Source organism: Dama dama, chromosome 9, assembly GCF_033118175.1.
Source record: "Dama dama isolate Ldn47 chromosome 9, ASM3311817v1, whole genome shotgun sequence".
In the NCBI taxonomy this organism is placed as follows: Eukaryota; Metazoa; Chordata; class Mammalia; order Artiodactyla; family Cervidae; genus Dama; species Dama dama.
Genome location: NC_083689.1, coordinates 64,723,672 through 64,736,600, shown reverse-complemented (window position 1 = coordinate 64,736,600; position 12,929 = coordinate 64,723,672). Strand labels below are relative to the sequence as shown.

Genomic DNA, 12,929 nt, shown 5'->3' with positions numbered 1-12,929 from the left:
ATAACACATTTTGGCAAGGAAGTAGAGCAAAGGAAATCTTTGTGCACTATTGGTGGGAATTAAATTGGTACAGCCACTTTGGAAAACAGTATGGGGATTCTTCAGCAAATTAAGAAAAGAACTACCATATGATTCATCCATCCTGCTTCTGGGTGTATATCCAAACAATATAAAAACACTAATTTGAAAAGATAAATGAACCCTTGTGCTGTTATTTACAATAGCCAAGATATAGCCAAGAATGGATGAAGAATAAGTGGTATATATACACAGTAGAGGGCTTCCCAGGTGGTGCTAGTGGTAAAGAAACCTGCCTGCCTACGCAGGAGACATAAGAGATGTGGTTCCATCCCTTGATCAGGAAGATCCCCTGGAGAAGGGAATGGCTACCCACTCCAGTATTCTTGCCTGAAGAATCCCCCAGACAGGGGAACCTGGCAGGCTACAGTCCATAGGGTTGCAAAAAGTCAGACATAACTGAAGCAACTTAGTACACACGTATGCATATACAATGGAATACTACTAATCCACCAAAAAATGTGAAATCTTGCTATTTGTGAGATGGACCTTGGGGATATTATACTAAGTGAAATAAGACAAAGAAAGACAAATACCCTATGATTTCACTTAATGTGTGGAACATAAAAAACTAATAAAAGCAAAATGAAAAAACCAAACTGGACAAAAAAATACAAATGCATAGATACAGGGAAAAGATTAGTAGCTTCCAGTTGCAGGGTGGGGGGTGGGGGAGGGCCAAATGGATAAATGGCTACAACTGTGTTAGGAAGAAAACTAAACTTTTGGTGGTGAACATGCTGTACTGTATAGAGAAGTAGAAACACTCTTGTACACATGAAACTTACATAATGTTTTAAATCATGTCACCTCAATCTAAAAATAATAATAGTAAATAAAAGGGGTTATTAGAAATCCTATATACAGCAATAGGAAACAAAAGCACCTAGAAACAAGCTTTTTAAATGTGCTGTATCTGTGAAGAAAAATAAAGTCTGCTAAGAGGCATAAATTAAGACTTGCATAAACAGTTATAATGCATACTTTAGATTGGAAAACTCAGATTGTAAATATGACCATTTTGCCCAATATAATCTATCAGTCTAACTTAATCTCAGTAAAATGCCCAGCTACATTTCAGCATTGAGGTGGGGAGTTAGAAGATTCTTAAAGTTATCTAGAAGAATTAATGCAGAGGGGGGGATAGTTAAAATATGAAAAAGGTAAAATGAGTGGCGCTTTCTTATCAAGTATTAAATATATTACATAATTAAAACAATTTGGTACTAGCATTAGGAAAGACTAACCAATGGAAATTCAAAAACAGATCAAACTACAGAGAAATTTGATTTAATATGATAAGAGAAACCTTTCAAATTAAATAGGAGAAAGATTATTCAATATATGGTGCTGGAAAAACTAGCTAGTCATTCTGAAAATGTATTAAAGTGGTAATAAATTTTTGGTGCTGACCAAATACTAAGCACTGTTATAAATGTTGTACACATATTAACTCATTTAATCTTTCTAAAAATCCTCTGACATTGGTAGTACTATTCTATTCATTTTACAAATGAGGAAAATAAGATACAGAAAGGTTAAGTGAGTTTGCCAAGCGACACAGCTAGTCAGTGACAAAGCCAGGATTCTATTAAGAGTTAAATATTTAAAGGCAAAAATTAATAACCATTAAAAATGCATTTCTTTTCCAAAGAAGACATACAGATGGCCAATGGCACATGAAAATATGTTCAACATCACTAATCATCAGACAAACACAGATCAAAACCACAATGAGATATATCACCTCACACCTGTCAGAATGGCTATCATCAAAAAGACTGCCAAACAAATGTTGGGACAATGTGGAGAAGAGGGAACCCTTGTACACTGTTGGTGGGAATGTAAAACTGTTGCAGCCACTATAGAGGTTCCTCAAAAAACTAAAAAAAAGAACTACCATATGATTCAGCAGTTCTACTCCTGAGTATATATCCAAAGAAAACAAAACACTAATTTGAAAGGATACATGCACCCCAATATTCATAGCAACATTATTTACAATTGCCAAGATATGGAAGCAACTTAAGTGTACATCAACAGATGAATGGATAAAGAAAATGTGGCTTATTAGTCATACACACAATGGATTATTAGTCATAAAAAAGGATGAAAATTTGCAACAGCATGGATGAACCTGTAGGTTATTATGCTTATAAGGTGCAGTGTCAGACAGAGAAAAACAAATACTGTGTGTTATCTCTTATATGTGAAATCTAAAAGATGAAACAAAGGAATGAATATAACAAGCTCTGAGGAGACAGATTCAAAGATACAGAGAACAAACTAATGGATATCAATGGTGAGAGGAGAAAGGACAATATGGGGTAGGGGACTAAGAGGTACAAACTACTATGTATAAAATAAGCTACAAGGATATATTGTACAGCCCTGGGAATATAGCCAATACTTTATAGTAACTTTAGTTAGAGGATAATCTATAGAACTTTTGTATCACTGTGTTGTACACCTAAAACTAATATAATATTGTAAATCAACTATACATCATATACATTTACATATACATATACATTTAAAAACAGAGCCACTCCATCCCCACACAGGGAAGGTGATAGGAACCTCTGTAGGGCCACACCTGCATCTTGCAATTGAGCAGCACCTTGTTGGCTGGGCAGCCTCCATTGTGAGGTAGCTCTGATTTCCCCCTTACCAAAGAGAGACAAGTCCTGAGCCTGGCCCCACATCCGGGCACCAGGACCTCCAGTCCAATGGTGTCTTCTTCCTCCCAGCCACACGGTTCACTTTGCCCTAAAGCACTAAGGGCTGAACTGGAAGTAGCTCAAAGACCAGGCAAATCCTGGTGTGTGACCGGGCAGTCACAAGGGGCACTGAGGACCATCCTGAGATGAGACTCTCATAAGTCCCCAAAGCCAGGCAAGGCCTGTAATCAACATCAGCTTCCCCCTGTCACCAGCGCCCGGACCAGCTCAGGAATTGGGAGCCAGCTTCTCAGGCCTGCAGCCTCGGTTTCTCTGGAGAAAAATCCATGGGAGACTGGTTCAAGGCTGTTACAGGCCTTAACCCTCAGCCATCATCACCCACCCACCATGTTGAAGATCTCATTACTTGCAAAGGACAACAGCAGCAAGCCCAAGTCCTTGGATGACGGGGCCAAGTCACTCTCGGAGAGTAATGGTGTCACTTCAGAGAGGATCCATCTTGGAGAGGAAGCCAATGGACTGTCGTAAGTGGCCACACTGCCCTTCCCCATCTGAGGTCAGGCACTGCTGCCTTCACGGCACTGGGCCACATTTAACCCTACTGAACAGGAGATGCATGGATTAAAGATGAAACCTTTAGAATCTAAAAAGTTTTATCCGTGTCAAACTTTTTCACAGGTTTTGCAAAAAACATAGGTAGTCATCCCCAACGTGAACTTCTTGCTTCCAGGAACAGTTTTCTATACCAGGCTGCTCTTTCTTCAGCAGTTTCTATCTCAGTCCGGCTGCTTTCCACTCCTTCGACAACTGCTATTGTTAATATTCTCTCTCCCTTCTTCTGTCTCTCCCCACTGCCCCCTTCCTTCCTCACACAAACCCATCCAGAAGATAAAAGTTCACCTCCTAGCCCTATGTCCCTACTTTTACTGCCATAAACTCAGACACATGGCTCTTTTCCTTAGGGCTTTATTGCCAGTTAGACTATTATTTAGTAATCAGATCAGATAATATCCATGGCATAAAGAGATTGTAAATGACAATACCCAGTGTTGATAAGGATGTCAGGAAATGCCCACTTTCATGTTGTTTTGGGAAGAATTAAATTGATAGCTTTCTGGATGGCAATGCTGTAATGTATGTCAAGTCCTAACATATTTATATAAAACATACAAGTATTTGGCATATTTTTTTTAAAAGTACACACACACACACAACTGGCTGTAATGGCTGCTCTGGCTAAGAGAATTGGGAGACTGAGTGGCAGATAGAAGAGACATTTATGTTCACTATATAAGGTTTTTTTGGTTCTTCTTTTGTTTTACCTTTTTAACTTCATACTGTGTTACTTAGGATTTTTTAAGTGTAAGTAACTATGAATAAATAAGTTCTTTGATCAATAATACCATTCCAGGAATTTTTCCTAATGAGATAATAACACAGGTATGCGTGATAATTTTATTGAAGCCAGATCTTGACTTCAGATCTGGTTGTGATATTGATAGTTCAAACGCAATAAGTGATTATTTAAATAATGTATGATAACAAGGGTTTGGAGGGGCCTTCCAGGTGGCGCTAGTGGTAAAGAATCCACCTGCCAATACAGGAGACCCAAGAGATGCAGGTTCAATCCTTGGGTTGGGAAGATCCCCTGGAGAAGGGAATGGCAGCCCACTCCAGTGTTCTTGCCTGGGAAATCCCATGGACAGAGGAGCCTGGCGGGCTGCAGTCCATGGGGTCACAAAGAGTCGGACACAACTGAGGGGCTAAGCACAGCACAGCACAGTGTGGTACATACTTGGTGAGTCACCTGAACTAGCACCAGCTCTGGATCAGAGGTTGCAGGACAGATCCTGGGAACTGAGAGTAAAACGGAGAGTCCATTTCATCCGATTTTGTCCATCTTCCCACCAGAGGGTGCTGGAGAGACTGAAAGAAGCCCGAGCGCTGGGTCACATTTTCTTCCACTAACATACCCTTTTGTTGCCCTGTGCTCCCCCTACAGGATGATGCAAACCTTGATTCACTTACTGAAATGCAACATTGGCACAGGGCTCCTGGGACTTCCTCTGGCCATGAAAAATGCCGGCTTATTGGTAAGATGGACCTGTGGGATGGGAACCACGTCTCCCCATTTAAGGGAAAGGGCTACCAGGCTCCTACAGCTTTAGCATTGTTTATCAGTGGGCAATTTGGGAGCACTCTTTGCAATGGGAAATGAACCTGTTGGCATCAATCCTCTGGAGCCAACCTGGAGCTAAATGGAACATGCCTGGAGGGGACAGGCCATATTTTCCCCAATTTTATTGAGATATAATTGACAACCACATCTATATTAATTTAAGGTATACTGTGTATCCTGGAGGAGGGCATGGCCACCCACTCCAGTATTCTTGCCAGGAAAATCCCATGGACAGAGGAGCCTGGCTGGCTCTATGGTTGTCCCCAGAGTCACACAGAGTCTGACACAACTGAAGTGACTTACCACACATACTGTGTATACTGTAAAATGATTACCACAATAAGTTTAGTTAATATCTATCTCCTCATATGATTATAGAAATAGGTATTGTTTTTCCTTGTGATGAGAACTTTTAGGATCTACTCTCTTTGCATCTTTCAGATATACCATATAGCAGTGTTTACTACAGTTGTCATGTTGTATATTACATCCCCAGTACCTATTTATCTCATATTTGGAAGTTTGTTACTTTTGACCACCTTCATCCAGTTCCCCCTCCCCACCACTATTCTTGAAGACTCACCATAACTCACATACTAATTCAGAATCTACTTTGCCACAGTTCTCCCAACTCCCTAGGATTATATCCTTGCCATTTCATTCATTGATATCAGCAGCCTGGCACCTCCAGGCATTTCAATGTGTAACTGCTGTTTCCATCCATTTGATTGTGAGAAAGTAATTTTGGAAGATGAGAGTGACAAAGGCTCCACCAATCCCATGACACTTCTAGTGCCCTCCCACCTCTGTCCTCTATCTTATGCTGTTCCCATCTCCCTTATTTCCGTCTTTTGAAATCCCCCTCCTCTGTAAAATTTTAAAAATCCCAATTCTTGATTTCCCTTTCTGAAGTCCTCTGAAATCCCCTTCCTCCGTCTCCTCTTAAAATTCCTTCACCTTGTGTTTTTCTAGAACTTATAGCTATCTAACCTGGAATTCTTACAGCACTTACAAAGATGGAACATGCTCATTTTTTTACATTCCCACCTTCCTCACTTACCTGAAATCTCTGAAGGCAGGAACTCTCTGATTCATCTTTACACCCTCCTTTACACAATACCTACTGTAGATACTGGCACGCTGAAAGTTCCAGTTTGTTCTACAGAATTGAATAGATAGATGACTTCAATTTAGTTGAAGCAAATTTCTCCTTCTCGCCAAGCCTATAAATGGCCCTCGTGTCTAAAAAAGGCACATTGAGACCCTGGCTTCTGACATGACTTCCAATCTGTATCAGTTCCAACAGAGATGGGATGTTTCCCCTTTAGAGTTCTCAGCATTCTAGAACTTTTGAAGAACATTATTAGCACATGGCCTTCAACCAGGCTCTCTTTGCGGGTGCAGTTTTTGCTTTTTAAGACAACTCCTTTATCCTTTGATTTTTGCTTCCTAAGAGTTATTAGTGATTTCTTTATCCTCCAAGTCCCATCAGACCCTCTAATCATGATTCATTTGAGAAATATATGTTGAGCATCTATTATTCTTAAGCTCTGGGAATATAGATGTGTACAAGACCAAAAAACAGTCTTCTGCTATATGAAGGCTACATTCTGGTGAGCTCTAGTGGTGCTCTTCATCTCTCATTTGTTTCTTCATGATAACTGTTAGCATAGGTCGCATCTATAAAGGCACAGGTGTCCAGCACAAAGAGGGTGAGAGAGTCCGTCTTTGCTCTCTGCCCTGTGATCACACTTGGAGATAATGATTAATAATGAGGCCTGCTTGGCCTTCCCTGGTGGTCCAGTGGTGAAGACTCTATGCTTCCACACTGTAGGGGGCACAGGTTTGATCCCTGGTCAGGGAACTAAGATCCCCACGCAGCATGGCCAAAATATAATAATAATGAGCCCTACTTTTTAATCTTGTGTGTCTGGGCCACCAGGGAAGCCCCACTTTATAATTTCATCACATATTTAAAAAATGGAGACCATGTGAGGAGAAGACTTGTTCATTAGCTTGATTCTAGTAATCATTTCTGTATGTATGTGTATCAAATCATGTTGTTCACTTTAAGTACATACAATTTTTAGTTAAAAAAATAAAATGGAAGGACTTCCCTGGTGGTCCATTGGCTAAGACTGTGCACTCCCAATGCAGGGGGCCCAGATTTGATCCTGTTTGGGAAACTAGATCCCACATGCTGCAACTGAGAGTTTGTATGCTGCAACTATGACCTGGAGCAGCTAAATAAATAAATATAAATACTTTGAAAACTATGCAGGAGACACGGGTTCGATCCCTGGGTCAGGAAGATCTCCTGGAGAAGGGAATGGCAACCCAATCTAGTGTTCTTGCCTGGAGAATCCCATGGACAGAGGAACCTGGCAAGTTACAGTCCATGAGGTTGCACAGAGCTGGACCCAACTGAGTGACTAATATACCCTAAGACATTTACAATGTCTAGAGCCAGTCTTGGTTGTCACAAATTAGGGTGGAGAGAGAGGGAGTGCTTCTGAAATCCAGTGAGTAGAGGCCAGGGATGTTGCTAAATAAACCACAACGTACAGGGCAGCCCCCTGCAACAGAAACATCAGCTGGCCCAAAATGTCAATAGTGCCTCTTTTGATAACCCCATACTGGAAAGAAAACTAATCCTTAAGAGGAACCTTGGTCTTCAAGCATCTTGGAGGAGGTAAGGACTGGGATATGAAAAGGAATGAGGGTTCTCAAGTGGAACTAAAGGCAGATGAGGAAAGGCATGGGCTGTCTGTGAGGTAATGAGCTCTTTGTTATCAGAAGTAGTCTAGCACAGGTTGGACAGTCACTTTGCAGTGATGCTAAGAAGAGCATTCAAGCCAGAGCATGTCGGGGTACAAGGACATTCAGGCAGGGGCTGTCATCTCGGGTTCTCATCCCCAAATCTCTGTTATAAGAGGGACCCCAGCACCTCAGCAGAGAGAGGGACAGGTATGGGAGCATCCGTTTTTGGCTCACGGTGCCCACCTCTCCATTCCCCTCCAGGTCGGTCCTTTCAGCCTGCTGGCCATTGGGATCCTCACCGTGCATTGCATGGTCATCCTGCTGAATTGTGCTCAACACCTAAGTCAGAGGTGAGAGTTCTGCTTCTTTATCTCTATCATCTCCATCACCAAATGGCACCACGTTCCATTTGAGGGTGTGCTAAGTTTCCCTGGATCACTGACCCAATTCCCAACTAGCTGGCCACTTCTCTGGGCCACCACCCCTGCTGCTCTGAGGCGGTGAAGGGAGTGATTAAAATCCTACTGGAAACTCCAAGTTCCAGGCACAGCTCTGCTGCTGACTAGTTGGAGCACTTTGCCAAGCTCCTGTGAGCCCAAATATCCTTTCCTAGAAAGATCAGAAGTAATAAGAAATGCAAATTTGCTCTATACACACCCATGTGTATTCGAGATACTTCCTTTTAATCTCTCCACCTTCCACCTCCTGGTCTTCCCCCAGCTCCAATACACGCACCTTGAAAGGGAAATTTATTCCAAGTAAGTCCTTTATGGGACAATTTAGTAATAGTAAAAAAAAAAAAAAAAAAAAAACATAGTTAGCAATGAGATGAATAATTCACAGTGATTTCAATCTCTAATAAAGCATATATATAACACAATGTTTATATATTTAAAACTTTAATGTAAAACAAAATTCCAGAAAAAAAGGCAAATGCAGTGAAAGCAAACAATGCTGAGAATTTTGTATGTATCAACTAGCAACTCACAGTAATTAGTAATTCCTTACAGCCACAGCCTGGAGATTTTCTCTCCACAAGACTCAGCTGCTCCCAAGGCAGGCAAATCTAAATATGTCCTCATAATTTTGCCGAAAGGCCTTGTGAGTCAAAGTAGAGATGTTAAATGAAGCTCCTCATAACGTCAAATTATCATAACCCAAATAGGTGTATCTGGAGTATGTATCAGTCACACCTAACTTGTGTAGTACTTTCCAGCTCATGAAACACTGTTAAGAGCATTTACTCATTTAGCAATTAAATTTATTGCACAATTACATTGTTCCAGGTACATGGCAAGAGCTTTGCAAGCCTTCTTTTATTTATTCCTTACAGTAAAATTTTGTAGTAGGCACCATTATTCCCATTTTACACATGAGTAAACTGAGGCTTGGGAGAGTTAAATGCCTTGCTGAATGTCAGACAGCTAGGAAGTGGCAGAGCTGGTATTCCAAGACCTGTCTGACTCTACTCCTTAACCTATCTGCAAATCTTTTTCTTCCCTCAAGCCTGCTGGGACCATTTTACCACCATACAGCCTTTTAATATATGTCATCTATTATAGTCTTTCCCTGACTTTCGTTTTTGTTGATTTGTTTTTTCTTTTCCTAATATAGGGTTACAGACTCATATTAGCTTTTAGATATATTATGGAGGACTTCTACAGTTTTTTTTTGGCTTTTTGTATTTAGCCAACATTTAAAAACCTGGGGATTTCACATTAAAAAAAAAAAATCTTCACCTTCTTGCCAGTTAGACATTCTGCTACCTCTGTGGCTTCATTCCTGTATCATTCAGCTAGAGCCACATCCTAATCAACCCCTCTGGAACAGGACATGTACCAGAGCCTTGACCTCTGTCTCCACGATTCCCTATTTTGTCTCACACCCAGTCGTTCTCACCACAATACTGATACCTTTCTGGTCCCCATTGCTTTTGAATTTGCAATCCTCAGCCTAATATACTTACCAGTCCTATGCAATGTAACCTCATCTGTATTTCAAATGCCCAGCACATAGAATAATAATAAAAACAGCAGCATCGTGCCATGTTCCCAGTGCATCACCAGATCCATCTCTCACTGTCTTCTCCCCAAAACCCAGACTGCATGTGAAGAAAAAAACTGAAGCCCCGAAGCATAAAGGGACTTGCTCAAGGTCTCCTGGCCATCTGAGGGGGACGTGTTTTTACTTAAACACTGGTTTCCTGACAAGTCTGGGTCTCTTTCTCTGTCCAAGTCACTCCCCTCAGTCATGCAATTAACTCCAGGGACTTAGGCAACTTGCTTCCACTTGCTTTGTCAGCAGTGCTCCAGAGGGCCTCCGCCTCTCTTAGGAAGGGCCGCCTGGCGAAGGAGGGATGGGGGAAGAGGGATGGGCTAGAACTGGGGTGTCACATCTGACAGGGGTGCTGGGCAGGAGGCTAAAGATCACCTTTGCATGGGATCTGGTCCAGGGCAAGCATCTTAAATGTTCCAGCACCCTCAGAAGTGAAGAAGGGAAAGTCAGTTCAGAAAAGGTCGAACCACTCTCTTGGCCATACTTACACCTCATTCCCCTCTCTCCCCCTCCCGCTGACTAGTTCTGCACACCTCACAGCTTCCACATCCTCACTGTCCTTGTTTGCTGACCTAATCAATTCCAAGCTACTATCCACCTAAATAATAATAATAATACTCTCCACTTAAAAATTAGTGTTAATAAAGACAACTACAAAAAATAAGAGGCAGAATTCTAAAACTTTTAAAAGTGTACCATTATAAAATAACTCAATGATACCATTGCTAGAAAATTACCAAAATGTTCCATATTAATACATGAACATATAGTAATTACTCCCTTTGGGAATAAATTGTACTTAAAAAAAATTAAGGTATGCATTGTTTGTCCATTCTTTAGGCTGCAGAAGACTTTTGTGAACTATGGAGAAGCCATGATGTACAGCCTCGAAACCTGCCCAAATGCCTGGCTGAGGACACACTCAGTGTGGGGAAGGTAGTAGTCCTAGACATCACAAATGAATGAATGAATGAAAGTCACTCAGTCATTTCCAACTCTTTGCAACCCCATGGACTATACAGTCCATGGAATTCTCCAGGCCAGAATACTAGAGTGGGTAACCTTTCCCTTCTCCAGGGGATGTTCCCAGCCCAGGGATCGAACCCAGGTCTCCGGCATTGCAGGCAGATTCTTTACCAGCTGAGCCACAAGGGAAGCCCAGATATCATAGGAGTAGTAGTAATAATAGCAACAGCAGCCATAATAATGCTCACCTGTTCTTCCTTTACTGCTAGTACACTGCATGTGCGTGCTCAGTTGTGTCCAGCTTCTTTTTGACCCTGTGGACTGTAGCCCACCAGGCTTCTCTGTCTATGGGATTTCCCCGGCAAGAATACTGGAATGTGCTCTTTTCCGGTTATCGCGGTGTAGGGAACCATGAGCAGCAAAGTCTCCCGCGACACCCTCTATGAGGCGGTGCGGGAAGTCCTGCACAGGAACCAGCGAAAGCACAGGAAGTTTTTGGAGACTGTGGAGCTTCAGATCAGCCTGAAGGACTATGACCCTTAGAAGGACAAACGCTTCTCGGGCACCGTCAGGCTTAAGTCCACTCCCCGCCTCAAGTTCTCCATGTGTCTCTTGGGGGACCAGGAGCATTGTGATGAGGCCAAGGCTGTGGATATCCCCCACATGGACACTGAGGCGCTGAAGAAACTCAACAAGAATAAGAAACTGGTCAAGAAGCTGGCCAAGAAGTATGATGCCTTTTTGGCTTCAGAGTCTCTGATCAAGCAGATCCCCCGAATCCTGGGCCCAGACTTGAACAAGGCTGGCAAGTTCCCTTCCTTGCTGACCCACAATGAGAACATGGTGGCCAAAGTTGATGAAGTGAAGTCCACAGTCAAGTTCCAGATGAAGAAGGTGCTGTGTCTGGCAGTGGCTATTGGCCACGTGAAGATGACAGATGATGAGCTTGTGTACAATATCCACTTAGCTGTCAACTTCCTGGTGTCATTGCTCAAGAAAAATTGGCAGAACGTCAGGCCCTTGTACATTAAGAGCACCATGGGCAAGCCCCAGCATCTGTACTAAGGCCCAGCTTAATAAACCATACTAAACCAAAAAAAAAAAGTAAGAATACTGGAATGTGTTGCCATCTCCTTCTCCAGGGGATCTTCCCAACCCAGGGATTGAACCTATGTCTCTTTTGTCTCCTGAATTGTCAGGTGGAGTCTTTACCACCGCACCACCTGAGTAACAAGAGTTTTAAATGAATATGTTTTTATTGAAAACTATTGACCAATATAGAGAATCTCCTCTGATAGCTCCATCCCCCATCCCACTCTTCGTTCAAGAAGTAATCTCTGGGACTTCCCTGGAGGTTCAGTGGTTAGGACTCTGGGCTCTCACTGCCAAGGGCCCAGGTTCAATCCCTGGTCAAGGAAGTAAGATCCCACAAGCTGTGCAGTGTGGCCAAAAATAAATAAATAAAATGAAGGCACTGATATCTAGTTAATAAATATTCCTCCAGACTTTCTCTCTGCATGAACACTTGTGTGTGCAAGTGGAAATATATATTTTGTATTTTCTTGTATATTAATTGGAATATTTATTGGAAATTTGCTCTTTCATCTAACATTATGTCTCTAATTTCTTTCCACATTGGGACATACAAATTGACTTCCTTGTTTTGTAAGGATCACAATGTTCCCCATCCATATAGATGGATCCTGTGGTTCTATTTAATCCTCCTCCTAATAGTGAACATTACAATTTAGCTTGTTCACTCATTGGATAAAAACACTGTGGTATACAAAATGCTTTCCTGTATCTGATCGCCTCTGATCATTTCAGTGACCTTGTGAGGTAGGTGGTGCATCTTTATTGGGAAGAAATATGGTGACCAAGGCTCACAGAGATAGAATAACATGTCTAGGGTCAAAGACACAGATAGTAGAGAAGCAGAGTTTCAAGCAAGCACCTAACATGTTAGCCTTTCCCAACAGAGCCCTCAAGGGGTAGTCAGTCCCTCACCTGCCAAGTTCCCGCCTGCAACTCCTCTCTTGAGAATGTCAGGAATCACTGATTGTCCGATGGGAGAGGCACAGGGCAGTAATAACAGAGATCTCACAATTGTCCATCCTTTCTCACTAAGTTATCAGCTTCTGATGACACCCTGAATAAAACTTTCAGGCAAGAAGTCGCCTTGAAGATCAGTGTATCTATGTCTATTCAAA

At 42.0% G+C, this 12,929-nt stretch overlaps 1 protein-coding gene and 1 pseudogene across 1 annotated transcript in view; both read left to right on the top strand.

Annotated features, from left to right (window-relative positions):
* Positions 1 to 3,146: 3,146 nt before the first annotated feature.
* SLC36A3 (solute carrier family 36 member 3) overlaps positions 3,147 to 12,929 on the top strand; it is a 23,881-nt gene continuing 14,098 nt past the window's right edge. Inside the window, exons 1-4 of the mRNA XM_061152252.1 lie at positions 3,147 to 3,283; positions 4,762 to 4,852; positions 7,960 to 8,048; positions 10,594 to 10,689. Coding sequence (XP_061008235.1) covers positions 3,147 to 3,283; positions 4,762 to 4,852; positions 7,960 to 8,048; positions 10,594 to 10,689 — 413 coding nt within the window. The remainder of the gene's footprint in view (positions 3,284 to 4,761; positions 4,853 to 7,959; positions 8,049 to 10,593; positions 10,690 to 12,929) is intronic.
* LOC133062579 (large ribosomal subunit protein uL1-like) lies at positions 11,104 to 11,817 on the top strand (annotated as a pseudogene).